Source organism: Pollicipes pollicipes, unplaced genomic scaffold, assembly GCF_011947565.3.
Source record: "Pollicipes pollicipes isolate AB1234 unplaced genomic scaffold, Ppol_2.1 Scaffold_6138;HRSCAF=7277_pilon_pilon_pilon, whole genome shotgun sequence".
Classification (NCBI taxonomy): domain Eukaryota; kingdom Metazoa; phylum Arthropoda; class Thecostraca; order Pollicipedomorpha; family Pollicipedidae; genus Pollicipes; species Pollicipes pollicipes.
Window position 1 is genome coordinate 26,245,803 of NW_023596818.1, and position 27,126 is coordinate 26,272,928.

Below are 27,126 nucleotides of genomic sequence, written 5' to 3' on the forward strand. Positions count from 1 at the left end.
ATAACAATTACGTAGGCTGTAATGTGCACGTGTGTGCTCACTTCAAAGCTTCACCCCGATCCATCTACGCTAATTTTCCCAGTGGTTAACAGCATTCTCACAATTTGTGTCATTACGTCCTACATGATTCCTGGTTGGAAAACAGGATAAATCGCCCCCAAGCCCATATTTCTCTTGTTCACCACTAAACTAACGTCTGTAAAATTCCGCTTCAGATTCCTTGCTATTTTTCTTCGCCAAGTCGAGGTGTGGCCAGCAAGCCAGTCAGCAAATACCGTGGCTAATTCTCCCGTCGGCCACAATGGCTGTGGGCGGAGCCGGGGCCGGCGCGCCCGCTGATTGGTCGGCGGCTGGTGAGGCTCCGCCCACTGATGACGCTCGGCGCGCCGGCGGCCGGCGGCGGCCAGTTGCCGTGCTGCGCGGAGCGAGAGAGGGGCGCGTGCTGTGTGACCGAACGACCGGCGCCGCACCGCCGCGGCCGACCCGCGGCCTCGTCACGTGACCCGGCCACGGAACGGCCTGACTTACTCTGACCTGAGGCGGCACGCCATCGGCGCCATGTCGGCCTACACCCAGTTCGGTTACCCCTACGTGACGGCTGCTTCGCAGGTGAGCCGGCTCGACACGCGTGCGGCGGGCTTCACGCGGCACTCGTGCCTGGCTAAGAGGCTCATCGTGTTCGCCGCTTGTGCTGACAATATCGGCTTATAATCAGTATTAGCATCCCCTCCCTGCAAATAGAGTGCTTCATTACTTTTCGAGGATTGCCGCATCACACAAACATTGAAACTTAGACGAATCGAGCCGACGGAAGTGCCGGCCCACCCGGTCAACCGGCTGAAAAAGCATCGGCCAGACCGGACCAGATCGGCCAGCTAGCACGGTTTCCTTCGCTCGTACCGCAGTGTGACCACAGGCGCTTCCGTGATTGGCTGCAAATCATTCGAGTTTCAAGCGTGTGTACTCGCTAGCGGATCGGGCTTCTCGGCTGAGCCGCCGTCATAGGATTAATGAAGTGGCTCCTCATGTTCAACGCCTCCGGGAAATACCGTGCGGCGTCAATCCCTGCAAAGGATTAGCGCGTTTCCCTTTCAATATTTCTAGACAAAATGGAGGAAGGCACTCAAAATTCATTTCTGGGTATGGCGTGACGCGCAAAATTGGGTTGCTGCAAATGAACAACATTTCAGTTTGGGATACAGCGTTCCGCTCTTCGAACACAATAGCTGTAACAAACAAAACACTGATAATGTGAGAACACCGCAAAATCCAGGTTCAAGCCACTGTCTGTGCGATTGTTAAATGCGTTCGCCGTTCTCAGACCCAGCAATTATTTGTACAGTAGTACAGTTAATTAACCAGCATCGACGAGCTAAGGCGTTGCTATTTGTCAACGGCGCCTCACGTTCCGGATCTGACTATCACAGCAGCACCGGCACCAGCACCAGCACGTGAGGCAGCGCCTCACGGCTCGGCGCGAATACCGTCTGAGAGAACTTCCGGTGCCAACCACTGATCCCCAGAACACAGTGGTTGGCAACAGGCAGCGGAGATGTCTCCTCTAGCTCTAGAGAAATTCCCAGGCTCCACTGATTCACAAACCATAGGTCGTACACATGAATACAAATTGGTGTTAGTCGCACTGGTGTTAGTCGCACACGCGAATGCAGACTGGCGCTAGTCGCACACGTGAATGCAAACTGGCGCTAGTCGCACACGTGAATGCAAACTGGCGCTAGTCGCACACGTGAATGCAAACTGGCGCTAGCGATGTGCACAAACCAGCCAACATGTGCGAGTTCCACAGGCAGCCAGGCAAGCATAGTTGCCAAGTGTAGAACCCAGATCCGTACATACCAGCCCAAATAGACTACTTACTGGGAAATGCGAATAACACTACACTCCAGTTTCAGCTCTGAACCCAAAGAACGTAGGGGTGCCGGTAGTGTACGGTTAGCGCGTCTGCGTTAACCACTGCGCGTCTGGGAAACCAGAGGTACGGGGTTCGGCTCCCCGCGATGCCCGCCCTTCCTGCCAGGATGAGAGGCAGGCGACGCCTTATAGCCTCAGCAGCTGAGTGCGTCGTAGAAACCCAATGACACAAAACCCAACGAACGGACTATGCAAACATAAAAATATTGTCAGGTATGAAAACAAGCATTTATATTTTTCGTAATCACCTCAGCAAAGGGCAATGCAGGATGGCGAATGTCATGATCTGAGAATGGTATCAAAGCTCACCCAGATGAGGACAAACAACAGGACGGAGCACCACCCACACCCTCAGCCACCACTGGCAAAGCGAGTTGGGACTCTGAGCGCTATCCAATATGTACCTGCATTCATAAACAGAGTATGTCTCATGGGCATCACGGGCATCAGAATGTATCAACAAATTAGCTGATGGCATCGATGACCATGGATGAGTTGACCCTTATTGAGAGGTTATGATTTACGGTCACACACCAGGCCCATCGCAACGAGGGAAATTGTAGGGGAGGCGTGTGTTAGGAACCCGAAACTATCAGCATGCTGCAGATAACCGGTTCTACCCCCGGTTTTACCCACCAATGTGAAAGGAAAACGTGAGCTCTTGAACTGCCACAGGGAACAAAGATAATTGTGGAAACTGAAGCATCAAAACAAAGCTGCGAACGATCACTAAAGCGTGTATTTATTATCTTCCCATCAATTACGATGGCAATTGTGGCGCATTAGGTAATATGGAAGGCATTCACATCACGAATTATCTTTTCGATCATGTTTTGAGAAAATATGTTACTTTGGGACTGTTATTCAAGAGTCCTTTGGAATAAGAACGCATCAATTGAAGTCGAGAAGATACAATTACTTTAACGATGCATTCAAATAACATGATACAAGTTGTCCGATGCCGTTGGTGTCACTGGGAGACTTTGACCTCATGGATGCAAAGCAAAGGCCAGCACAACCCTGCCAGCTGATGCCGGTGTCGCTACTTTATTTATAGACATTCTAAGCATCGCGTGAGTAGGTGATCTAGTGTAGAAATGGCGCAAATTGTTACATGCCTTGATCAAGCGATTACTTCGAGCTCGAATGCCCCTGGAAATTGTCAACTTCGCATCGTTTCCCACCACGTGGGTGAAAAGTTTGGTACCAGACTGAGATCGTGAGTCAGAGCTTTTGCCGGGCCCAATGTTGAACTGAGGCTAAGTTACGAAGCTGAACGTGCCTCAGGGCTGTGGCCATATCGCCAAAGACGTCGGTGATACAGATGTTGTAATGGACAAGCTGTAAATGTCAGACTGTGTTATGCTTTTGATCGTGTCCAGGCATCGTTTCTGGCTCCAAAGCGCTGGAAGAACGATCAATATTGATGATGAAACTTTTACTTGCTTTGGGATGCATGCCATGCTTTTCACATTTCAGCGAGACCTCACATGGCTGACAGGATATCAAGTATACATGAATATTAGCATCCACGTTTTTACAATCGTTGTTCAAACATGTGGCTGGCTATTTTACAAACTAGAACATGTGGCACATTGTTGTGCGATCACAAACCGCTGACACGACACGTTACAACTGTGTCCGACTCACAACCTGGCTCGTATAGGCGCTGCTTAAAAATATGAGCTGTGGCCGCGATCAGAAAAAATTATAATAAACTTTCCAAAGCATTGCAATACCTGCCCAGCCGCTGTCGTCACACGTTGACTTCACGCATCACGTTAAGGTGACCGGACATCGCAAAGATAGGAACGGCTGGTCCTGACAGTTCGCCTACGGTGCCCCACACCCCATCCGCTCGCGTGCTTCCCATCCAGCAAGGCAACGGACCATTCACGACCGCAGTCATAGGCGTAGGCGGCGGATATCGGGTCAAGCTCCGACAAAACGTCATGTTGTGCTCGAAAACATGGCACCGATCGGCTGCAGCATAGCCGCGCCTTATCACGCGCCTACTTCAGCTTACAACTTCGTTTTTCATTAGGAATTGCATTCATTATTTACCTCGTCCTTGCAATCAAAACGACACAGGAAACCCGCCCGGCAGCGTTTGCATCGCCCTGCAATCCGCCAGCCGTGACCGCTGCAGTGGCGTTCCGGGGAACCGCACCGTATCTGCTTGCGGAAGCCGGGCTGCACGTTGTCACAACATTCCGCGTCAGATGCGATGCGAGCGCTTTGGCCTCATCCTGGGTGGACGGGCGAGCTGCGCACCGTGTCCGCGGGGACAACACCGGGCTGGCCGGACAACGGGCGAACAACGGCGGGGGGGGGGGGGCGGAGATGCGGTGCGTAGGCACGCTTGGAACAGAGGCCCGGACCGGAGCGCAGCAGGAAGCCCGCCTCCCAGCGGACCACCGCCAGGCGGGCGGCGCGAGGGGCGGGCGGGAGCCGCTGGTCACCGCTCGACCACCGGACCACCGCCAGGCGGGCGGCGCGAGGGGCGGGCGGGAGCCGCTGGCCACCGCTCGACCAGCGGACCACCGTCAGGCGGGCGGCGCGAGGGACGGGCGGGAGCCGCTTTGACCAGCGCTCTCCCACCCGACGTGCGCCCCTCGCTGGACGACGTCCGGCGCTGGCCCGTCGCCAGCTCAAGCGTAGCTTAGGTGGAGACGTTGTTCACAGCTGTAAAGAGCTTTCCACCCTCCGAGCCACGCACGCCTATCGCCGCATCCTTGCCTGGCTTCCGTTTGCATCCTCATCGCCATCTAAAGCTGGGTGGTCAGTATGATGACGTTGAGCTCATGGCAATGCAAGTTCATTTTGGTAAGTGCTTAACGCACCTGCTTCGTAGAAGTACAATACGGCAACCCTCCATTTGCGCAGTGTCCCTTTATCAACGTAGTGCGAGCCAATAAATGTCTGTACTGCATGCCAAATCAGTCTTCGGGTACAGTGACGAAGTGGGTGGCAGTTGCCAGTTGTAATGCAATCTGCGCATTGCATAATGTTCATTTGCAGCTGCTCGTCCGTCGTGCATCGATTAATACCGTGTGCAGCACAGGTAATAGGCATTTGTGTATTCAGTGGCCAGGGCAGTAACTCTGTGGTGCATTCCTTCGACTCGGATGGCTTACTCGTTTAGCTGCATGGGGCGAAGCTATCCCAGTGGTGTACCGGTGTGACATTTGGCGGGCTTGTTCGGGCATTTTGCGCGCGTCTTTGCCTTTTACCCTGCGTGGTTCCCCCAACCTTCCACGGCGCACTCCGGCGTCTGGTGACGACCAGATGTCTTTGGCGTGACCTCGATCTGACCCGACCAGATGACCCGTCTTGCCCTCGTTTAGCATGCTCAGTGCGCCGTTAGTTTACACGACCAGCGTGACATCAGCCGGACTGAAACGCATCAACACAGTAGACCAGTTGTCCCAGTGCATCACTATGACCTCAGTTGACCCACACGAGCCCTACCAACCTACATGCTCTAAGCTTACTCGTGTGACCTCCTCAGCTGATCTTTGTCACTTTATCTGGCACCGCGGCCTTGCGTGACCTCAGCCTTAGTTGACCTATTTAACATCAGATGACCTTTGTGACCTCTAGGGACCCAGTGTTGAAACATTCGGCCGCTTGGGAAGCAGACGTGCCAACATTTTTCATGCCATCGCCCCCCCCCCCCCCCCCCCCAGCTTGGGGCTCACTGCCTGCTGCCCCTAACCTTCCTCAAGATCGGCCAATCAGCATCGAACAGGGCGGCGGTCAACCCAGCATCTAGGCGCCTCGGGCTTGGCAAATAGACCGGGCAGGTCAAAGGTCGGCGTTTGGGATCAAACGGCGATAGATTGGCCGCCAACGAACTGCACGTGCCTCGGCGACCAGAGAGCAAGGATCTTGGTAGCATACAGTTATGTTTACCTCCTGAACACCTTCTTAGATCCATTTTGGAAAGCTACAGTGACTTCTGGACAACATCTGCTGACCTGAGCACTGCGACCTCTGGTGACCTGATTCCTGGGACCTCAACTGCCACCTGTGGCCCCAGCTGATTTCTGAGATCTCCTCTGACCTGCGTGGCATCACGTTACTCGTGCTCACGTGAGCCATGTGCCCCAAGCTAGCCTGAACCATGTGCCCCAGGTTAACCTGAATCATGTGCCCCAGTTTAACCTGAATCCGGTGCCACAAGCTAGCCTGAAACCTGTGCCCTAAGTTAACCTGAGCCATGTGCCCCAAGCTTACCTGAGCCATGTACCCCAAGCTAACATGAACCATGTGCCCCAAGTTAACCTGAATCATGTGCCCCAACCTAACATGAATCATGTGCTCAAAGCTAACCTAAATCATGTGCCCCACGTTAACTTGAACCCTGCGTCCCAAGCTAACACGAGCCATGCGCCCCAAACTTATATGAACCATGTGCCCCAAGTTAACCCGAATCATGTGTCACAAGGTAACCTAAACCATGTGCCCCAAGCTTACATGAACCATGTTCCCCAACCTAACCTAAACCATGTGCCCCAAGTTAGCCTGAACCCTGTGCTCCAAGCTGCCCTGTGCTCACCCGTGAGCCATACTGACCGGAGCGTGTCCTCCTCCGCCAGCTGCTGATGCCGGGCCAGCCGAGCACGCCGAGCACGGCCGGCACGTCGTGCTGCGAGACGGGCCGGGTGGTGGGCACCGACCCCGTGACCGGCCAGGCCGTCTGCTCGTGCCAGTACGACCCGAGCCGGCTGGCCGCGCTCAACTCCTACCCGCGCCTCAGCACCGGCTCGACGCTGCACTACAGCACCAGCTACCCCAGCGGCGAGCAGAACCCCTACCCCAGCATCGGCGTCGACTCCTCCTACTTCAGCACCTTCGTGAGTGCCGCTCTGTCCGGTGTGCCTGTCTCAGCACCTCGGGAGTACCGCTCTGTCCGGTTTGCCTACTTCAGCACCTCGTTAGTACTGTGTCCAGCTCCGTCCAGCGTTGCTTCTCAGCACCTTAATGGGTACCGCTCTGTCCGGTTTGCCTACTTCAGCGTCTCGTTAGTGCTGTGTCTGGGGTCCATCCATAATTCCTGTATGCATTACCACCTTTGTGACATGTTGTCCGCTGAGTGATGTCTTTTCGGCGTCTTCTTGAGCAACTGCTCCATCAAGGGCTCCTCACCTTACGAGTTGGGATTTTCCCCTCCCTTTGATGTCCAGAATGGACTTACCACAGTCTTCGCCTCTTCTACACCAGAAGTAGTGAAGTGAAGTGAAGTGAAACTGCCTGCCTTCAGTTCAGAAGTCTGAAGGCAGGGAATGCATGCCAAAAAGGAGGTTTGCTCTCCTGCGTTGTGATTATCGAAAAGTAGAACGGCCGTACACTGTTGACAAAGTAGCAACCCGCCATCACTGGCCAGGACCCCACCCATTACGTGAACTGAGATGCCACCCCACTAATGGGCCTGCTCACCCTGAAGGCGTCGCAGTTCGGTGCATGTTTTGCCAGAGACGTTTTTACAGATAAATTGTTTCGGCACCCACCGTCAGCAAAACCTTGGAAGACCAGCCCATTAGGCGTTTTCTCCAGAAAATGACTGATAAAGTATGGGCGTAATGCTCTCTCGACAAATGCTCTCTCGACACCATGTTGTTCCGTACTATTTGCCCCTTTCGATTTCAAATCTCTGCCTTGCTGCACTTCACCATTCTCCGGTGAAGCCTAGCCCATTCTGCAGTCCATTTGGCTTTGTACCACGTCTATCTATCCATTCCTATCAGTCTTCCGACCTCCTTATCTTCTCTCCCTTCGTATCCGCCTTCCTCTGTCCGTGTGCTCCGGGTCCGTCCCTCAGTCTTCATCCTTTTCTTCCTTTTCTTTCCTTGCCTTCCTCATTCACTCTGTATCCTCTCCACGCTCTCTCTCTTCGGCCTCCTCCTCGACCACTCCCCCTTCCGGGTGGGTCCCCCGCTTACCCCCCCCCCCCCAGAAGAGCCCCGCCAGCCCCCCTCCGGGAGTGCCCCCGGCTGTTCGGGCGGGACCAGTCGCGGCTACTGCCCGGACAGCGGCGGCGGCGGCGGCGGCGGCGGCGGCAGACGCCCGTCTGCCCGCCGCCGCTCGTCCGTCAGGGGTGCTGCCGCCGCCGCCGCCGCCGCCGCCGCCGCCGTCGCCGCCGCCGCCTGAGCGCGGGGCTGGCGCCTCCCGTCAGTCGCGGCGGCGGCGGCGGCGGCGGCGGCGGCGTGGGCGGGAGTCGCGGGGAGCAGGATTAAGTTCCTGTCAGTCAGAATGGTCCCGGGCCCGGTTCTGGGGGGGGGGGGGGACAGGGTGGAGTAGACCTTTAGCTGGACACGCCCAGCCGGGGTGGAACCCTGCAATGATGGGATCGCGCAACGGATAGGTCCGGGGGTGTTTATTATCAGATGCTTGTTGTTTATTGGTCCCTGGCTGCCAGCCGGTGGTATTCATCAATAAGCATTATTAGGCATTAACAGGCATTATAGTCATGGGTTCAAGAAACCGCACACTGAACAAATAAACGAGCTATTAAGATATACACCAAGAACAACTCATTGCAAGATTAGAGCATTCGACGTCAGTGTCAAAATTTACGACCATGTAGACGTGACACACGTTTCAACTTGATCTTGAAATGAGGAAATACTGAGGCCGAGGACATTCTTCCTGGGTGAAAGTGTAAATAAACATTCACTTCCGCTGGAACCCTGATAACTTCCAGTTCGAACTCGATTAATTAGACTTCGCAGCACGGTAGATCGGTCGAGGCGCAGGACTAGGTAGGAAGGCCATGACATGGTCGTTTCTATACTGATGCAGTCCCTGCTGTGTGTTCTGGTGTCCAGGGGTCCCGAGGGGCTCACTGGAAGGATCCGTCGGTACCGGATCTGATAATAATTGCCGGGCCGAATGGATGAGCTGTCAGTGCGCTTCCTTGGCGCCGCGCACAACAGGGCTTTTCCATTAGCGGTGGCACCCGTCGGACAGTGCACACCTCCTTACCGTCCCGAGGGGCGCGCCCCACCTGTCCGGAGACGTGGCCTGTCACGTCCGCGTGGTCCAGTTATGTCGCCGCGTGTCCGTCACGTGGCGAGTTCGTTTGATCGGGAACACTGGATGTGGTGGCGGCGCGCTCTGCCGATCCGGGACTGGGGAATCCTGGGATCGTGTCTCAGTGGTCCGAGAGCATTGGCTCCCCGCATCGTCTCCCACTGTGTGGGAGCTTGCCTGCCTTAGGGCAAACCCGCGTGAACGGGAATATGAACTATCCTGGAGCATGCTCCGTCCTTCCATATCGCGGATTATTCTGGAGTGTGTCCCATTTGTACGGCAGCATGGTCGCTCGGCAGCCCCGTGCCAGCTGTCTGGGAAAAATGAGCTGGGCTGCGATGAGCGAGGGCTGTCCTAGTGGGGAGAGTTGTATGCTTCGGTCATTGGTCACCCCACGTCACTCTCCCAGGACACGCATCTTCAAAGGCACACGACGCACGTCGTCTATCACCATTTTATGAAACAGCAGCGACTGTAGAGGCCGTATCAGCGCTCAAGTGTCATGGCACAGCCAGGGTTCAGACCCGGCACACAGCAGGGCATATCTGCTCTGTTGTGTGTCCTTCTACCCCCCCCCCCCCCCCGCCGCCGCATGTAAGCCTAAGGCGCTCACCGTTTGGCCACCACGTGCCCATCGGTCGCCCCTTGGGTAAGTCCTATTTCCGAAAAAATGCTTGTCCTGTGAAATGTGCCAGTTTTTAGCTGGCATCGCCAGTCCCCAAAATGCTTAAAAATCGAACCCAATTCTCGGCTGCCTTTGCCGTGCTAGACACGGCCAGTCCCTAGAAGGTCCAAGAATTCGACTTCTCAGCCCTCACTGATCCCCAACAAGTACGACGAAGACGGCCCGCGCACTGAGCGTCGTCGCCGATCCGGTCAACACGCCGCAGCCGCCCACACGGTGGCGTCACCGGGACGCGCGCACCGCCGTCGACCCCGACTCCACACCCCCAGCCGCCAGCGGCAGCCGGCGGCTGGCGAGTCCGCCGAAGCTGGCGGAAGCAAATCTCCCCGGCTCGTGGCCGGGTGCCCCCTCCCCTCCCCCTCCGCTGTCCGCCCCTCGCTCGGAGGCGGAATGAATTATGGCCCTTCCCCGGCCGTAACTTGAAACACAAACAATTCTCTCCAACAGAGCCGCTTTTATTGCAGATAAGTGATTCCGTTTAGCCAGCTGGGACACAGTGCATAAAACTCCCTGTCAATCTGTCCGACTAAAATAAGGGCCGTTTAACTGAAGCAGTGAGAGTGGTTAAAGACAACGAAGATTACTTATTAATATTTACGATCGGATTCCGGCTTGGGCCCCAAATGGCGCTGTAACGACAGCATTAAGTCACTGCGCCATTGTGACGGAGAACGGGGAGCTATCCATCTGCCTGCGCACCCCGCCGACTCCAGTCACAAAATGTCACGAGCCGACCGCCATTCCATGAATCATTTGTCAAAACGCGGCGTGCCTAACCACGCTCGACGGTGAAGAATCGCGCAACGTCGGCCATTTGTCTCTGTTGCGCCAGGACTGCCGCCGGCGCCGCGCTGCGTCAACACGGCCCCCTCCGAACGTGCCCACCGTGACCCGGCCCCGTCGACGTGACCTGTAGGGCAGACGGGCGCGAAAAGCCAGGTGAATGCTATTTACGGTTGAAGCCAGGCTGTAAATTACTTGCAGCGGGCCCTGTCCGCGGTGGCGCAGGGAGATGGTTTAACGGCCCACCGCCTTGGCTGCCGCGCCGCGACTTGACGCCTGCTGACGCTCCCCGACTCCCCGCTGATCGCAGGGGAAGATGATTCATAACACATGATATTGGATGCGCGTGTTACTTCGTTCTCCTTTTGACAAGAGTGGACTGCGTTGACGCATCTGACGCTTTCCCATGTACGAACCTGATAGGCAATGAATGGCCGTTTCTTCCGTGAGATAGCAGTGGGTATGTGCATCTGTCCACTCTGTTTAACGATGACAGCTGTCCATTGCACAAAACGCGCACCGCTAAAACCGATGCTTTTAAGCCCGGGCTTATCGTATATCGGAGGTTTCTTATGGAAATGTCCTGCATAATGGCTTGTGTCTATAAGCATTATTTAGCCGTTAGTGTTTCGAGTGAGGCGGAATAAAAAATTCGTGATAAATGAATGCTGTCTGAACAACGTGCTTTATGGTTGGAATGTGGCTATGCCCACCCTTAGCCAATAATTTGCGTTATGCCCTCCTACACTGAGCGTTATGTGCAGGCTGTACAAAATTTGTCTACTAAAACGATTGAATTTTATCCCAACGTGGGTTTATCGTTATAACTACCTCAGGCAAATGGAACGCGTTCACGAGTAGTCCGCGCCGATTCGGGTGTGGTCCTGTAGAACCTGATCATCCTGGTCGACTATCGCACATGCTTCAATTCAAGATCTAAGCTATTTGCTTGTCGGCCACTTCAGCGCCGATCCCAGTAGATAAAGTGCCATTGTTGGCGCCATTCACGTGTTGGCGACAGGTACGCCCCTAAATGTTATTGCTTCCAGCGGTCGACCGGTAGCAGTTATACTAATGATAAGGTAGCATACGTCAATCCTGGATAACATCTGCACGGATAAGATGGCGGTCGATATGACATTTAAGGGAGGTGTCGCAACTGAACAGCGCCCCCCGGTAGCCGTCTGGTGAGCAGGGGCTGTTGCTGGCACTGTCACGGTAGCGGGTGCTTGCAGTCACGTGGTCGACACTTGTGCAGGTGATCAGCTCACCTCACCAGGCTGGCGACTGACCTCGGTCGCCCACTGGACCACAGCCCAGCCCACTCACTCAGCCCACATCAGCCTATATCAGCCACAGTCTGGACCGCACTCGGGTGCCGATCTCTGCTTCAACTAAGGCTGCACTGGGACGACTGACAATGAGCGCATTACCTACTGGTGGGATGGCGTTCTCGGCCTCAACTTAGACTGCACTGGGGCGACTGACAATGAGCGCATTATCTACTGGTCGGGTGGCGTTCTCGGCTTCAACTAAGACTGCACTGGGGCGACTGACAATGAACGCATTATCTACTGGTCGGATGACGTTCTCGGCTTCAACGAAGACTGCACTAGGGCGACTGACAATGAACGCATTATCTACTGGTCGGATGACGTTCTCGGCTTCAACTAAGACTGCACTGGGGCGACTGACAAGCGCATTATCTACTGGTCGGATGCGGATCTCGACTTCAACTAAAACTGCACTAGGGCGGCTGACAATGAGCGCATTATCTACTGATCGGATGACGTTCTCGACTTTAACTAAAGCTGCACAAGGACGACTGACAATGAACGCATTACCTACTGGTCGGATGGCGTTCTCGACTTCAACTTAAGATGTCACCAAGACCTATGCCAATGGAAACGGCCGTTTTCGGACACATCGCAATGGTTCTAAGCCATGAATAAGAATGTTCCTATTTCGTGAATTAGGCAAGCGATGTAATGGCTGCACGATGGCCACGCGCAAATTCATAGCCCACATTGTTGTACTGGAGTATGGATGGCGGCACAGTAGTGATTGCAAAGGTCAATCAAAGGCTATCCCGCCAAAAACGCGACGGACTGAGCTGTGCCGCGCCTAGCCGCTGTGAGCCTACACAAACTATGACTATCTGGCGTCAGGACACGTTCAGCCTGCGGCCCCACTCCGATTAGATAAAGTTGTACTCCGCGGCCCGGTGTGATTCCCAGCACCAAAAACATGTTGACCTATTTTATGTATTTATTTTGACGCAATGTTTTACATTTCGCTGACACCGCCAATTCAGCTCATATGTGGCGAAGATTAAAAGTACAGTTGTCGATGACTGAATTCGAATTTGCTGAGTTACCTCACTGTGTGCCATTTGTAAGCAACGAGTATCTTCAGATGATCGAAACAAGCTGTTCTTGCAGTTTTTCGTAGTCCCAACTCTTTGGCCCCGGAAAAAAACATTAAATCTCGCTAAGCGAGGTTAGCGCTCGTTTTGACAGATGGTCAGTGTGACCCCCGTTTACTTTTTCCGAGGGTGTCACTCAGAAACGCACTAAAAGATTTTATTATGTGACATTTATTGCGCGTATTTTGACACAGGCGCCGTGCCTTCAGCGTTTCCTGTTTTTGAGCAGTGACTGTTTTTAGGAATGCCGCACGGGCGCGGGCGCCGGCCGGCAGCCGACAGGTCCGCCGACCGCGCGAGGCGGGCCGACACTGTCACACTAATACTGCCCCACATGTCAAGGCACATAAAAATGCATCGCAATGTGCACAGAATTCAGCGAGGAAAACGCATGTGGAAGTGGCATGTCGCTGCGTGGCTCTGAGGCGTAAGTATGAGCATAGCAATCTGAAAAGTGTGGTTTTCGAAAAAATGACGTTTTGTCTTTGCAATATAGGATCAGTTGTTGACTTAAAGACGTACGATGTATTACCAATCGAACGACCTCGTTGAGACCAGTCCACTGATCTTTTTTCCGTGAGGCTCTGTTGTTCTTAGTTTGGAAGCGGCACGGGAGGCCGGTCGCATCGACCCCTCCTCCTAACAGCTCACGTTATGGAAAGGGGCGAATCGGGGCGAGGGTTAAGGGAATTATGGTGAAGCGTGAAGAGGCGTTACTGCAGCGACGCGTGCCGCGTCTCTGCTCCCTCTCGCATTATGCCACATCCACCTGCCCCTGATGTGTGCTTATATGAGCTCCAGTTCTGACGTCCCCCCTTTCTCTGTCCCCCCCCCCTGATGTGCGCAACTCTGTCTCCAGTCTGATGCGTGCAACAACATGTGCTCAATCCCGTACATGGGCGACCGATCTGTGGCAACCACATCATGAGCCACAGGCCCGTTCCATCCCAGGAGTGCGCCACTTCTCCGCTAGGAGACGTGCGCCATTTGTGTTGCATAATAACTTCTCTGCCCCTCCCCCTTCCCCTCCCACCAACATGCCGTGTGTCACGTTTCCGCTCTGCCCGTGACGTGCGCCACGCCTGTCGTCCATCCGTGACATGCGTCATGTCTGTCGTCCACCCGTGACGTGCGCCACGTCTGTCGTCCACCCGTGACGTGCGCCACGTCTGTCGTCCATCCGTAACGTGTGCCACTATGGTCCACCCATGACGTGCGCCACGTCTGTGGTCCACCCGCGACGTGCGCCACGTCTGTCGTCCACCCGTGACGTGCGCCACGTCTGTCGTCCATCCGTAACGTGTGCCACTATGGTCCACCCATGACGTGCGCCACGTCTGTGGTCCACCCATGACGTGCGCCACGTCTGTCGTCCATCCGTGACATGTGCCACGTCTGTGGTCCACCCATGATGTGCGCCACGTCTGTCGTCCACCCATGACGTGTGCCACGTGTGTGGCCCATCCGTAACGTGTGCCACGTCTATGGTCCACCCATGACGTGCGCCACGCCTGTCGTCCACCCATGAAGTGTGGCACGTCTGTGGTCCACCCGTAACGAGCGCCACATCCGCTCTTTCTATTACGTGAGGCCACTGCTCTTCTCTGTGACATGCGCCACTTGTCGATTCCGCCCGCGCCATCGCTTCTGGTTTCATCCGTGACATCCGCGACTTATCCGGTCCATCTGTGACATGAGCCCCTTCTTCGCTTCTTTTTGTGACGTGCGCCACTTTCCTCCTAAAACGGTGACGTGCGCCACCTCTCAGCTCCACCCTTGACGTGCGCCACTTCTCTGCCCCATCCGTGACGCGTGCCGTCGCTCTGTCCCGCAGGGCACGCCGTACGGCCTGAAGGAGTCGAGCGGAGCAGACATGGGCGTCTATGGCGGCCTGGGCGGCACGGCCGGCTACGGCTACAGCCCCTACGACCCCTCGCTGTACGGGTGAGCACGCCAGGACGGCACGTGCGCGGTACGGTGGTGCCGCTGGAACGCCCTCAATGAGCGTGCGCTATGCGGACGAGGGCCTCGGTTTAACGTGTTTTTCACCACGTACCTCGCAATTGCGACATAGCCAAGTGCACCGACAAATCGTCAACACGGCTCAACACGGAGTTCCGGCCACATAACAGACACAACGACTCAACCCCGGGGGCCATTTTAGGACAGTGTGGTGGTATGTTTGGGGCGGATTGGACCCCGTGCGGGGACAGCGTCTGTGAGGTGGACCACGATAATTACGAGCACTGACCTGCAGCGGCAGAAGCTGGCTGCCTTCCTGGGCGACACTAATTGCAATCACTTATTCACTAATGGTTTTACGGCAGCACAATTAGCACACTTTTGCGGAGTGCACGAAGCCTGTGAATTATTCACAGCGGCTCAGTTCGATACGGGTGCTTGAAGCGGTCGAGCGCCGCTCTTCCTCGAGCCGCCTGACCTGGCCGTGTGCCGACGCCCGCACGACTGCATGAGCGACGCTCTAAACCGGCCCCTGGCCATCTCGGCTAATTCCGCCGATTGCACATCAAGCGTTTATTGGCGTATATTAGACCACTGTGCACCACTGCAGCGCCTCCGCCCATTCCGTGCTCCCCGCTCTCGTGGCACGAGCACATGACGGCTTCTCCCGCTGTGCAGGCGTGTGGGGGAGGGTGCACGACCCACGGGAGTCCAGGGAGGGTGGTGCTGGCCGCCATAGCGGCGCGCCGCCACCGCGCGAGCGCAGTAAATCTAATTTAGTACGTCATCAAGCCAAGCCCAAGCCACGGCCATTGCAACAATGACAAATTTACATTGCAAATGAGGCCGTGGCACGAACCTGGCTGGGGCGCCAGGCAAATGCTGAAGCAACGGGGCTGACTGAGCGGGGAATCTGACCCGGCGCAAAGGGGAGAGGGGGGGGGGGGCGGGGGAGCTGGGGCTGGGGCTGGGGCCCAGCCACACGGTCTTTGTCAGCTTTGGGTGTGTTTCTTGCTGGCTGTTTCAGTTAATGCTAGAGACAAATTGGCGGGCATTACCCACGTGTCCGAGAACAGCATGTGCTGCTACTGAGGCTGCAGCAAAACGACGTAAGTCAGGCACGGACCTGGCCACCGCTGTCGTCTGCGGCTGTAAGTCAGCAGGCACGGGCCTTGTGGCCCTGCTTTAGGTCCCACCCACCCCGTCCACCGTGGCTCGCAGTGCGCCGTTTCCAAAGCTAGTTAGTGATGCTGTAGTTTTGCTTATTTTAGCTTATCTCGGCTTTGATCGGGCCCCGTTCAGGGACGTTGCATGTTTGTGAAAAGGCTGCATTTGACAAACAGGCAGTGTTTTCGTTCTCTACTTGTGGATCAGAATGGTGTCGCCCTGTGAATGTGACGTCCTTTAAGGTTCCAATTATTATCCTATTAATTCTGATAAGTGCATGAGGTAGACTGGTTATTCACTTCTTTTTTCCAGTTGCTTGCTTCTTTCTTGTTTGAGAACGGCTCTCAAACTATTCGATCATTTCCATCCGTCTCTTTCTTGCTGCTTTTAACATCAACTATCCAATAAACCCTTTTCGTCTCTGTCTTCACCTTATCTTTCCACTCTCTTATTGCTCTCTTTCTTATGTCTCCCACTTTCCCGATCTCCATCTGTTCTCTCTTTCTCCCTTTCTCTTCGTTGCTCCATTTCTCTGTTCCTCCTTCCATCCCTATCGTGCAGAGAGAGGAGAGGAGAAGAGAGAGAGAGAGAGAGAGAGAGAGAGAGAGAGAGAGAGAGAGAGAGAGAGAGAGAGAGAGAGAGAGAGAGAGAGAGAGGGAATCGAGGGGGAGAGAGAGAGCCAGGAAGCCTCCATCATCCACTCTCCTTTCTCTCCTTCTCTCTCCCCTTTTCTCCTCCCCTCTCTCCCGCTCTCTCTTTCTCTCTCTCTCTCTTTGTCTCTATCCTATCTCCCTTCCTCTCTAACTTCCCCCCCACCCCTCTCCCCACACCTCTCGGAGAGGGTGAGAGTCCCCTCTCACCCTCTCCGACATCTGCCGAGAAACCCCTCTCACCCTCTCCGACATCTGCCGGGCCGCGCGGGCCCGTTGACGTTAATTAATTCCCGACGCGTCGGCCGCGACTGGCCGACGCCGAGGCGCTAATGAACCGGCGCCGGCGCCGACGCCGGCACCGGCGCGCGTGGGCATGCTCGGCAAGTGTTCGACGTCGAGCGACGACGCTCAGGTGAACTTACGACCCCGGGTGGCAGCCGCATCTGTGCCGCATTATCGGCGGCAGACGGGGCGTCGGCGCCGACCCCGCGCGAGCAATATCAGGGGTGGAGCCGACATCGAATCTGTGGGGTTCTGTTGCAAATTATACGCCAATGAACCGATAACCAGGCTTAGAGAGGAGGAAGCTCGTTTTTTACTACCTTTGGGAAGATGCTGTGGACAGCCGCCCAGCGTCAGTCAGTGACCATTGTCATACGGTTTAGTGATGGGAGAGACTGGACCTGTGTCGCGTGATACAGTGCATGTGACTGTGCGTTTACTGGTTGGATACTAGCTTGTTCTCTTGAGTTCGCCTTGAAGAGCTTACTGACGCTTCCATGAAGGTGTGGAGTCAGATACCTGCCGTCTGAAACGCGACATTCCTGCATTTATCCTTGAAAGGCCTATGACAACCGCCATGACTCCGGGCCGTTACGTGCCCATTTAACCAGTTAATTACTCGCCTCTGAGCGGCCGGCACGCGACACAACACCGCTAAGCCCTAGCCTGTCGTCCAGCGGGCGCCGTCTGTTCCACTCGCCCGGAGTCGACCCCGCCGCCGACCGGCCCGTCCGCCTGATTTGCTGCCATTCATCTTCACCTGCCCGTGAGGAGTCGGCCATGCCTTCGGCGGCGCCAGCATCGATTCACACGGGGCGGTGACGGCCGGCCGGCCCGCCGGAAGGGCCGCGGCGGGCGGCGTTTTTGTGGATGGCGGCGCCCGAGCGGCCGCCGTCGCCGCTTCGTAATCCACTCAGAGGCGCCGGCCGGCGGCGGCGGCGGCGCTCGCGCAGACCGGCGTAATCTGCGCCGGCGCCTCTCGGTTAATAAGTTGATTATGGACGGCCGCGGAGCTGCTGGGCGCTTCCGGCAGGTGCCGATGGGGCTGTCGCCACAAGGAAGCCGGGCGAACGCTGGAGCAGGGGCACGCCATACTGTTTCGAAATATGTCAATGTGAAAAATATCAAATGTTGTCTCCTTTTGCAAAATGAGCGCAGAACAAGTAGCAAGCGTCGTATCGTACGCGTATGAAGAATCCAATAAGCCCCAACTGAAGGCAAAAATTGTACTACTTTTTCATGAAATATTCGTTCGAACGAAGCTTCTTTCGTTCGGGCAGCTTTGCTACTCTAACCTATCTTACCTTCAATCGCTCGGGAGGTACGCTGTGTTCATGCTTTAAGCTGAGTGCGCACCACTCAACTATTATTTTCTAGCTGTCATTCGAAGCCAGGCCGCCCTGGAAGCGTGGCACGTCAAGAGAGCCATTTCCATTGACCACCGCTGGAAACAATGACAGCCAAACGACGGCGGACGGTGCGGGCCGAGCACGTCAAACATTCCGGTTATGCCGACCAATGCATCTAACGTTGCAATCACTGCGCTCTAAGCCACCAGCAGCGGAACTTTGAAGAAGGTATTACAGGGTCCATCCATCAACTCCAGCCGATCGTGCGGTGTTTACGGCATCGCCTTGAGCCCTGCAGCCGACCAGGGCAGGCCGATCGGGCACGCCCCCGACCAGAGCTTGTCTGTGTTGGCCGCCGCTGCAGCAGTGCGTGACGTAGGGTTTGGTTACCGAACGCCGCCGAGAAGCCCCGCCGGCCGCTGTGTATCCAATTTGTCGGCCGCGGCGTGGCAGACATTGCATTACGGCTTCTGCGCCACGCAACTCTCGGTCGCGGCGTCTGCCACAACAGCTGGAGGGTGTCGGACATGCGTTAGCTCGGAGGTGAAGATTTTGTGACGGACCCGCCCTAGCCTGAGCTGGGTAACGCTGGTTTACTTTAAGCAATGGAGACCTGTTAAGAAGGTTCGCAAATAACTGAAAGCCTGGTTAATGTTTACACACACACACACATATATATATATATATATATATATATATATATATATATATATATATATATATATACAAGAGACCAGGCGTGCTCACCATAGCCCACCTCACTCTCCCCTTATGCCAAACTTTTCCACTGGTATTTCTCGAGGAGTTCCTGTCACCATCCATGTCCCAAATGGAAAGAGATGCGAGTATCTGGCTGGCCAATGCGCTGGAGTAAACCTGTCTCAGTCAAGAAAAGCTAAAATTGTGCCTTTTTGAGGAAAGTTTGCGTGGTCACTGCCCCGCATGTCATGCTGCATTTTTCGGTCCGGCTCGCGCCATGCTCCCTCGTCCCCATCCCCCTCACATCTGCTTCCACACCGTCCAGGTCTCCATGCCTCACAAGCAACCTCCTCCCATCTTACCCCTCCGCCGCACCATGGACAACCACAGATACCCACTGATTTCCAAGCTCTGTGCGCTGTCCTGTTCCCCCCCCCCCGCCCCTTCCCCACTGCCCCTCCCTCCTGGTCGTCAGCTGTGAAGCCCTGCCCCGTTGCGCCCGACTGCCCCGCTCCGCTCGCTGCACGGTCAGCCCCAGGGCAAACAGCTATGGCGGCCGGGCCGGCCGGCGTTTTGTTCCGTCCGTCCGCAATGGCTGTTGAGCTATGTCGGCCAAATGGGACGTAATTGTGGTGCGGCACGCCAATGATCGCCGGACATGAAGCCGGCCCGAGGGCGGAGATGGAGAACTGCAGGGACTGCAGGGATGGGGACTGGGGACTGGGGACTGGGGACTAGGGACTAGGGACTGAGGACTGGGAGACTGGGGACTGGGAGACTGGGGACTGAAAGCTGGCGTTTGGGCAATGGGGGCTAAAGGCTGGATGATGGGACTGAGCGGCAGACTGAGGGGGCTCGGACTGAGGAAGGAGGGACCCGTGATGAGCGCGTCATGGATTGCAGGATTGCAAAGGCGGAGCGACCGGCAGACGGCCTGGTGCCCAATCGGCTGAATGATGAAGAAAACAGCCAACTGATGCTAATCTAATAAGCAGGGAACAGATGCACTCATCTCGCAAATAACCGAAACCCAAGAAGTCCGGAAAACAGCAGCGAACAAGTTGACATTTCCAAAACAAGACAACTGCTAATTGAACACAGCAGCAGCTCATGAAACGGCCAGCGGCGCTCCATCCAGAGCTCGATTGCCTGCCAGACGGCTGCCGACATTGCCAGCTCGCCGGCCACCGACCGTGCTGGCAGCGGTCGTGCCGGCCGCTGCTAACGTGCCAGCACGCTTAACGGCTCCTAATTACCTCAAAACTACACCGTCCGCTCTTTACGGCCGGTTTTATTGCAGTGTGATCACCGCACGTGAAGTGTTTGGCGCAGCCCCGACAAATTAGTATTACATTTATTACATAAAGTTGTTTGGCACATGGGGAGGCGGCGCGACCGACGCTGCATGCTGGCAGACATGCGGCGCCGGTCGTCACGCAGGGACGCATCAGTCGGCGGCAGGGTCGGCACGGCCGGTCATCGAGCGCCGATGCCGACGCTGCGTCGCCGCCGACGGAGCGACGGTCGATCTGCGATGGCGCGTCTTGATGGCGATGACCGTCATTGACGCGCTCGTGGTGCAGTTGACGGGCGAATAAATGTCATGGGCTGGTGGAGCGCGTGCTGATAATGTTGAGAGGTGCTTGAGGAGGCTTAGTGGTGAGCGAAATTCTCAGCGCCGCGACGGCCTGCTGGTGGTTGAAATGCAAACGGCATGCTTGCGGTCGCCTTATGCACGGCGTTTCCGGACAGGACGCTTCCTTTGCGGCGATTCCTGAAGCGATTTATTGATGGCATTACTTGCAAATGGTCGCAGGTAATGCGAGATACAAAAGCAATAATGTGCTGCCATTTTGTTTAAGCCTCGTTGACTGCAGACGGCCCTGCGAAACATGCTGGCTCGAATGCTGAACTGTGAGGGAGAATGCCCGGAGTTAAGTTTTCTGTGAAGAGCGAAGATGCTAAAGGCAGATAAAATCCCCGAGACGTGACAGTAGATCCCGCGCATCCGTCCTGTTCTCTTGTTTAGCGGTTTACAGTGGCTCGCTGAACCAAATGCGATAAGCTAACTCCATATCTACGACGTCAAGTACACTGCCAGCTGCCCTTCTAGACGAGAACCTCGCCAGCGTCCTGACTTCCACGCAACTGGCACCACACATGTCTGAGATCCGCCGGCCGGCGCCGGGCGGTCGTCAGCAGGCGTCGGCTCAGCGGCCGGCCGGGCGCCCTCTCAGCGCCGCCGCCTCTTCAGCCGACCCCGGTCCGGCCGTGTCCAGCGTCGTCCGTCCGCTCCAGCCAGTTTTTACCCCGCCCCTGAGTGGACTGGACGGATCGCTTTTTCGCCGGTCGCCCCCGCCAGCCAGGCGCCAACCGTCAGCCTAATAGAACTAATAAAATCCAACTTATGTCCACGGGAATGATATAACTGTCGACTTCTTGTGTGCCGAGGATGAGCATGATTGACGAGAGCGCGGTGGGAAGGAACCGGGCCATTCAATGCGGGTTCAACCTTGCCAGCGTACGACCTGGTCCGGCTCTGAACTGGGATCTCTTCGGCACAACGCCATCCCTCCTGGTCGAAATGATAAGTCGAGGGCCAGTGACTTCTTTTTTAAGCAGACTTCGTGGAGATCTCATACGTGTCTTTCTCTTCCCATTGCCGATGGGGCTCCATTTCGCGACTTGGCTTTTTTGCAACTATCCGCATGAATTTCCTTTCAAATTTCTGCCACATTCCTCCGCACTGACTGCAACTTGCAAAACAGGACGGACGACTGTATCGACGTCGACGCATAGTTTACCACAAAGATCCACTCCTTTCTAATGGACCCCGTGCGCTCTTACAGCGAAGTGGACTATCAGTCCCCGCGACAGTGATGGATGTTCGACTCCGCCACCACCCCGTCTATGGAACTCGGTTCACGGCCGGGGCACAGCTGATTGACAGAATCGCCGAACGGCTTCCGGGGCACAGCGCACGAGGGCGTCACTTCGTCCTGCAACCGATATGAGTTCATGTACCGGCCGTGGCCGAGGTGCAGACGCTTATCGTCTCGAGCGGCCATCTGTAACTGTCTGAATGACAAAGCGTGGGGCTTATTTATAGACGCAATGAGGCCGCGCGAAGGAAAAGCGTGCTGGGCCTAAAAGTGGTTGAGATGAGCTAGATCCTGGAGGAGATCGGTCGTGGATGGACGTCGGGAAGCGGCAGTTGACCAGCGGCAACTGTGGGGCGGATGATGTTTGTCCGTTATTAAGCACAGCCGGGTGATTGCGTCGTTTGCCTTCTGCGGCATGAAGATGGTCATGCTTGATCTCCCGCCTCCATCGGACTGTGCTCCTCCAGAAAGTACACCGCTTGAAGAGGCTGGGCGGTTAGACATGCGTGGATGAAATGTCCGACCGATATCCGGCAGAGGCCCCCAAATAGTGGTCCGCCGACCAGCGACTAGGCAGCAGTGATGAAGCACTCAGCTGTCGGCCAGCGGCGGCAGCCAGACGGAAGTCTTTAGCGGCAAGTGGAGCAAGCCAGAAAACCTCTACCAGCTAGTAGTTTCGGCAGCGGGTGACCAGCTAACCGACGGCCACCCAGCCGCTAGCCAACCAGCAACGGCCGACTCCGCAGGCGAGCTGCTAGCGGCCAGGCCAACAAGCAAACAGCTGTCAGCCAGCAGTGGTCAGCCGGGCGGCGGCCAGCCAGCGCCGGTCAGCGCTGGGAGGCCTGCCGAGCCACCAGCCGAGTGACAGCACCCAGCTGAGCGACGGGGAGCGCCGCTGCCTCCCGGCCTCCCGGCCTCCCGCCCGGGGTGGCGGCGGGCCGGCCGTCACAGTTCCTCCCCGTCTGATTAACGCCAGCCTCGTCGCCGGCCGGGCACGGGATTAGCTCCCGCGATGGATCGCCGTGCAGGGATGGCCCGCTTCATTAGAGGCGACTCAGATCGCCAGGACCCGCGCCGGGACAGCTCGGGAGGGTCACGGCCACCGGCGTCGCCTCCGGTCTGGGAAACTTGGGTCACGGCGTCTCACGCGGCTTCACGCCAGAGGGGAGCGCAAGTCGGGCGGATCTGCAAGACGTGAGCAGCATCTAAGGTCTGAAAGGTGTCGGGATAAGAATGGTATGCAGCAGTGCGGCAGAAACTAGGCTCATAACATGGATCATCGACATTCTAAAGTGAGTTGTGAGCATTCGAATGCATTCCTGAGTACTGCATTTGGAACAAACGGGCCCCGGCTGCTTCTCCTCGGATGCCAACTTCTAACGCACCCCGAATCCATTTCCGGCGGGCTGAAATCCGGTCTGGTCCCATCCTCACTGGACCGGGCCCGGCTAGGTCGGATTCTTGCCTTGCCCGGACCCGCCGGGCTCCCGCCTGCATGACCTTAATCGTGCGGACTTCTGACTGTCCGCCACTGCTTGGGTCGGATTCCCGTTCTGGCCCGGCTGGACTCGCCGGACAACCCTGCCCAGCCCGGGCATCCGCCTGCCCGAACCTCCCCCGTCCGGACTCCGGACTCTCCGCCGTCCAGTGTCCGGGCCGGATTCCTGGCCGGATTCGGACATGACGCACACCAGAGCTGCGCCAGCCGGTAGAGCTCGGATTTACGGCCCATAATTGAGCCTGATCTCGCGCGATATGTCGGCCCCGGCTGGCGCGTGCATAAACCAAGCAGCGGGACCTCCGTCGGCCAGATAAGCCGGCGGTGACGAACGGCTGAGAGGGGTGGGCAGCAGGCGTGCGCTGATCTACACCCCACCGGGCTTCAGTCAGAGGGCAGGACTGGGTGGCTGGGAGGGGTGGGCAGCAGGCGTGCGCTGATCTACACCCCACCGGGCTTCAGTCAGAGGGCTGGACTGGGTGGCTGAGAGGGGTGGGCAGCAGGCGCATGCTGGTCCACACCCCACCGGGATTCAGTCAGAGAGCTGCACTGGGTGGCTGGAAAGGGTGGGCAGCAGGTGTGTGCTGATCTACACCCCACCGGGCTTCAGCCAGAGGGCTGGACTGGGTGACTGGACGGGCCGGGTGGTGAACGTTTGCCGAATTACGCTCAAACAGGCTTCATTCATGTCAATTGAGAAAAAAGAAAAGCCCACCCAATAGAGTTTCATAAGCAATCAGCCTGACACGGCAGCAGGCAATGCACAACATGGTGTGTGATGCACACGATGATGAAGCTGACTGCTAAAAGACATTTAACTGTTTTGCGGCAGACGCAATTGCAAGACGCTAATTACTGATTAGCATACAAATGTATCTCGTCAACTGCAGCCAATTCAGCCTCGTCGTCCCGCCTGCAGTCACGAGAGGAACGTTGTAGGGCTGTGCAGTGTTATTCTCAGGGGAATCAACGTCTGGAATCGCGTTTCATTAGCTCACTTCACATCGTGAGAAGGGGCATTATGTACCGTAGATACGGTCCCGTCTTGATCGCCGCTGTTGTATGACCTGTTCACATAAGGCGCCCTCACGAAACACCTCACTAGTCTGTCCTCCCTGCCGCAGGTACGGTGCGCCCTACGATCTGGCGGCGAGAAGGAAGAACGCCACTCGCGAGTCCACGGGCACGCTGAAGGCGTGGCTGAACGAGCACAAGAAGAACCCGTATCCGACCAAGGGCGAGAAGATCATGCTGGCCATCATCACCAAGATGACGCTGACGCAGGTCTCCACGTGGTTCGCCAACGCCCGGCGAAGACTGAAGAAGGAGAACAAGATGACCTGGGAGCCGAAGAACAAGACGGAGTCGGACGAGGAGGCAGACGACAATGCCGCGGAGAAGGACAAGACGGACAAGGACGAAACGGACGGTGAAAAAGGTCAGACCATGACAGGTTCGGTCCATCTAATTGATGGACCGAACCTGCCGAATCTGTCATGGACCGGCCTTTCGCCCAAATGAGACGGGCATGAGATCCGCACGCCGCCAAGCTGATGCTGCCTTCCTCGCATTCGCCAGCCGCCTCACATTGGGCCGTTGGTTTGCATGACTTTCGTGAAGGCGCTGTAAAATGCTTGGTTCTTGCGGTGCGCTAACTTTGCATTTCATTTCTTCTGTTGGATTTTTCAATGCATCGTTGATCAATTATCTATCAATTTAGTTTATTCATTTGATGTCATGCGCTCGATGTTTTGCATCCCAAATGTGTTTCGCTTAAGAGTATCATAACAACTTTGACATCATTGCTATGTTTTCGATCCCCTCAGAAAAAGGCACGCTGTATTATCCAAGTAGCCCAAAACGTATCAGACTATAAGAAAACCCACCGTTTTGGTAACTAATAGAGCGCGCAGTCCACACACACATAAAATTCGCAATAGCTTGCAGCTAGTTGCTCAAAACTCGTAACTTATCTAATCGCGTAACTGATCGGGATATTCATGTCGCATCGTCACCATTCCAGAGTCACCGCTGAGCAACGCCGCGAGCGAAGGCTTGTCGCCGCTGGCCCGGGCCGAGGTCAAGTCGGAGACGCTCTCGCCGGGCGGCGACTGGAAGGACAAGCCGCTCGACGACTGCAGCGACCCGCAGAAGCCCAAGATCTGGTCGCTGGCCGATACGGCCGTCTGCAAGACGCCGCCGCCGCCGCCGGGCCACGGCTGGCCGGCCCGAGCGGCTGCCGGCACACACCGCAGCCACCACCTTCCCGCTGCCGCCCACCATCGCGCCCGGCGCCGCGCCCTTCTCCCGCTACTCGCACCAGGCGCAGGCGCAGGCGCAGGCGCAGGCGTCGCCGGTCGCCGCCGCCTCGGCCGCCTACCACCACAGCTCAGGCAGCGGCGGCGGCGGAGGCGGAGGCTACGCCAGCGCGGCGGCCGGCGGCGGCGGCTACGGCGGCATGGTAGCGCCGCCGCCGCCCAGCCTGCCGGCCGCCGGCGGCTCGTACAGCGACGCGCCGACCGACACCCCGCCGCAGACGCCGCCCAGCCTCAAGCTTGGCCAGATGAGCTCGCTGAGCAAGCTGGCGCACCTCAACAGCGGCGCCATGGGCTACGGCCGGTCCCTACCCGGGCTCGTCGCTGGGCTCGACCCGTCCGTCGACGCTGGAGCGGGCGCCCGGACGTGTACCAGACGCAGCTGTCGGCCCAGCAGCAGCACCACCTCCAGCAGCACCAGCAGCAGCAGCAGCACGTGCAGCAGAGTCAGCAGACGGCGCGACAACAGATGCCTGTGGAGATGGCCTCATACGCCGCCGCATACAAAGAGTGAGTGTCCCGCGATAGGGTAGGAATCAGCTCTCTCGACATCAATCAGCGGCAGGTGGGACAAATTGCACCAGTTTTTGCCCAGCTGGCAGGCGTTTCATCAAGGTGGCCAGATAGCGAACGAGCGGGCGCAGGGTGGTCCCTTGTACCGCTTGTCACGTCCCACTTGTTTTTGCCCAGCCTTTCCACTACTTCTAATTGATCTGCCGCATTTTGCACGGCTACCCGAGCAGAAAACTTTGACCCACTGGCCCAGCCCACCTCAAAAAACCGCTCTCGAGTGGTTCGGTTGTGCACCAGACTGGACAGGTCTAATGTCTATATCAGTCGAGTCGCAAAAATGCCACCTTGTAATGCGCTCACATACATCATGTGCGCGATTTCCTCGGATTACGTCAGTACCGCGGCGGCGGTTCCCAAGGTAGGCCGGCTTCACTGCGAGGAAGTCAGGCCGGGTCTCACCCGTCCGGGACATTCCGCCCGGCTCCGGTGTCAACCGCAGCGACGGTCGCTGAGACAGCCTCAGCTCCGCCTGGGACGCCCCACACAGCACCTGGTACACTTCAGGCGCTGCAAAGGACGCGCTGTTACACGTGATCTCACGGCACCGCAAATTCAAGGCTAGTGTCACGACACCGCTCGGGCAGCGGAGCGAGGGACAAATCTGACGCAACCCCAGCGTGTCACCGGGCTCGGGGTGAAGACGGCCGCTTGACGAGCGGGCACGATAAGCAGCTACCGACCCAACACCGTCAAAACAGCGCCGCATCGCGTTGGCCATCGGGTGCAGAGCCCCAAATGGGGAAGCTGCATCGCAGTACCGGCAAAGGCGTCGCTCCTGCCGACGGATGCGCCCGCGTCCGTCCTCAGCGGCTCCGCATTCATCTGCGTGTCGCGGGGCGGGGGTGAGACGCCTAAGGCCTGCTCCTTTAGAGGATGTCCCTGGTAG

General features: G+C 56.7%; 1 protein-coding gene across 1 annotated transcript; it reads left to right on the top strand.

Annotated features, from left to right (window-relative positions):
• Positions 1-523: 523 nt before the first annotated feature.
• Positions 524-27,126, top strand: LOC119105512 (homeobox protein araucan). The gene is made up of 7 exons (XM_037228975.1): positions 524-609; positions 6,534-6,791; positions 14,695-14,804; positions 24,477-24,790; positions 25,376-25,559; positions 25,900-26,004; positions 27,048-27,126. Exons 1-7 carry the CDS (start codon positions 559-561, stop codon positions 27,124-27,126), a joined length of 1,101 nt encoding a protein of 366 aa, XP_037084870.1. The 5' UTR covers positions 524-558.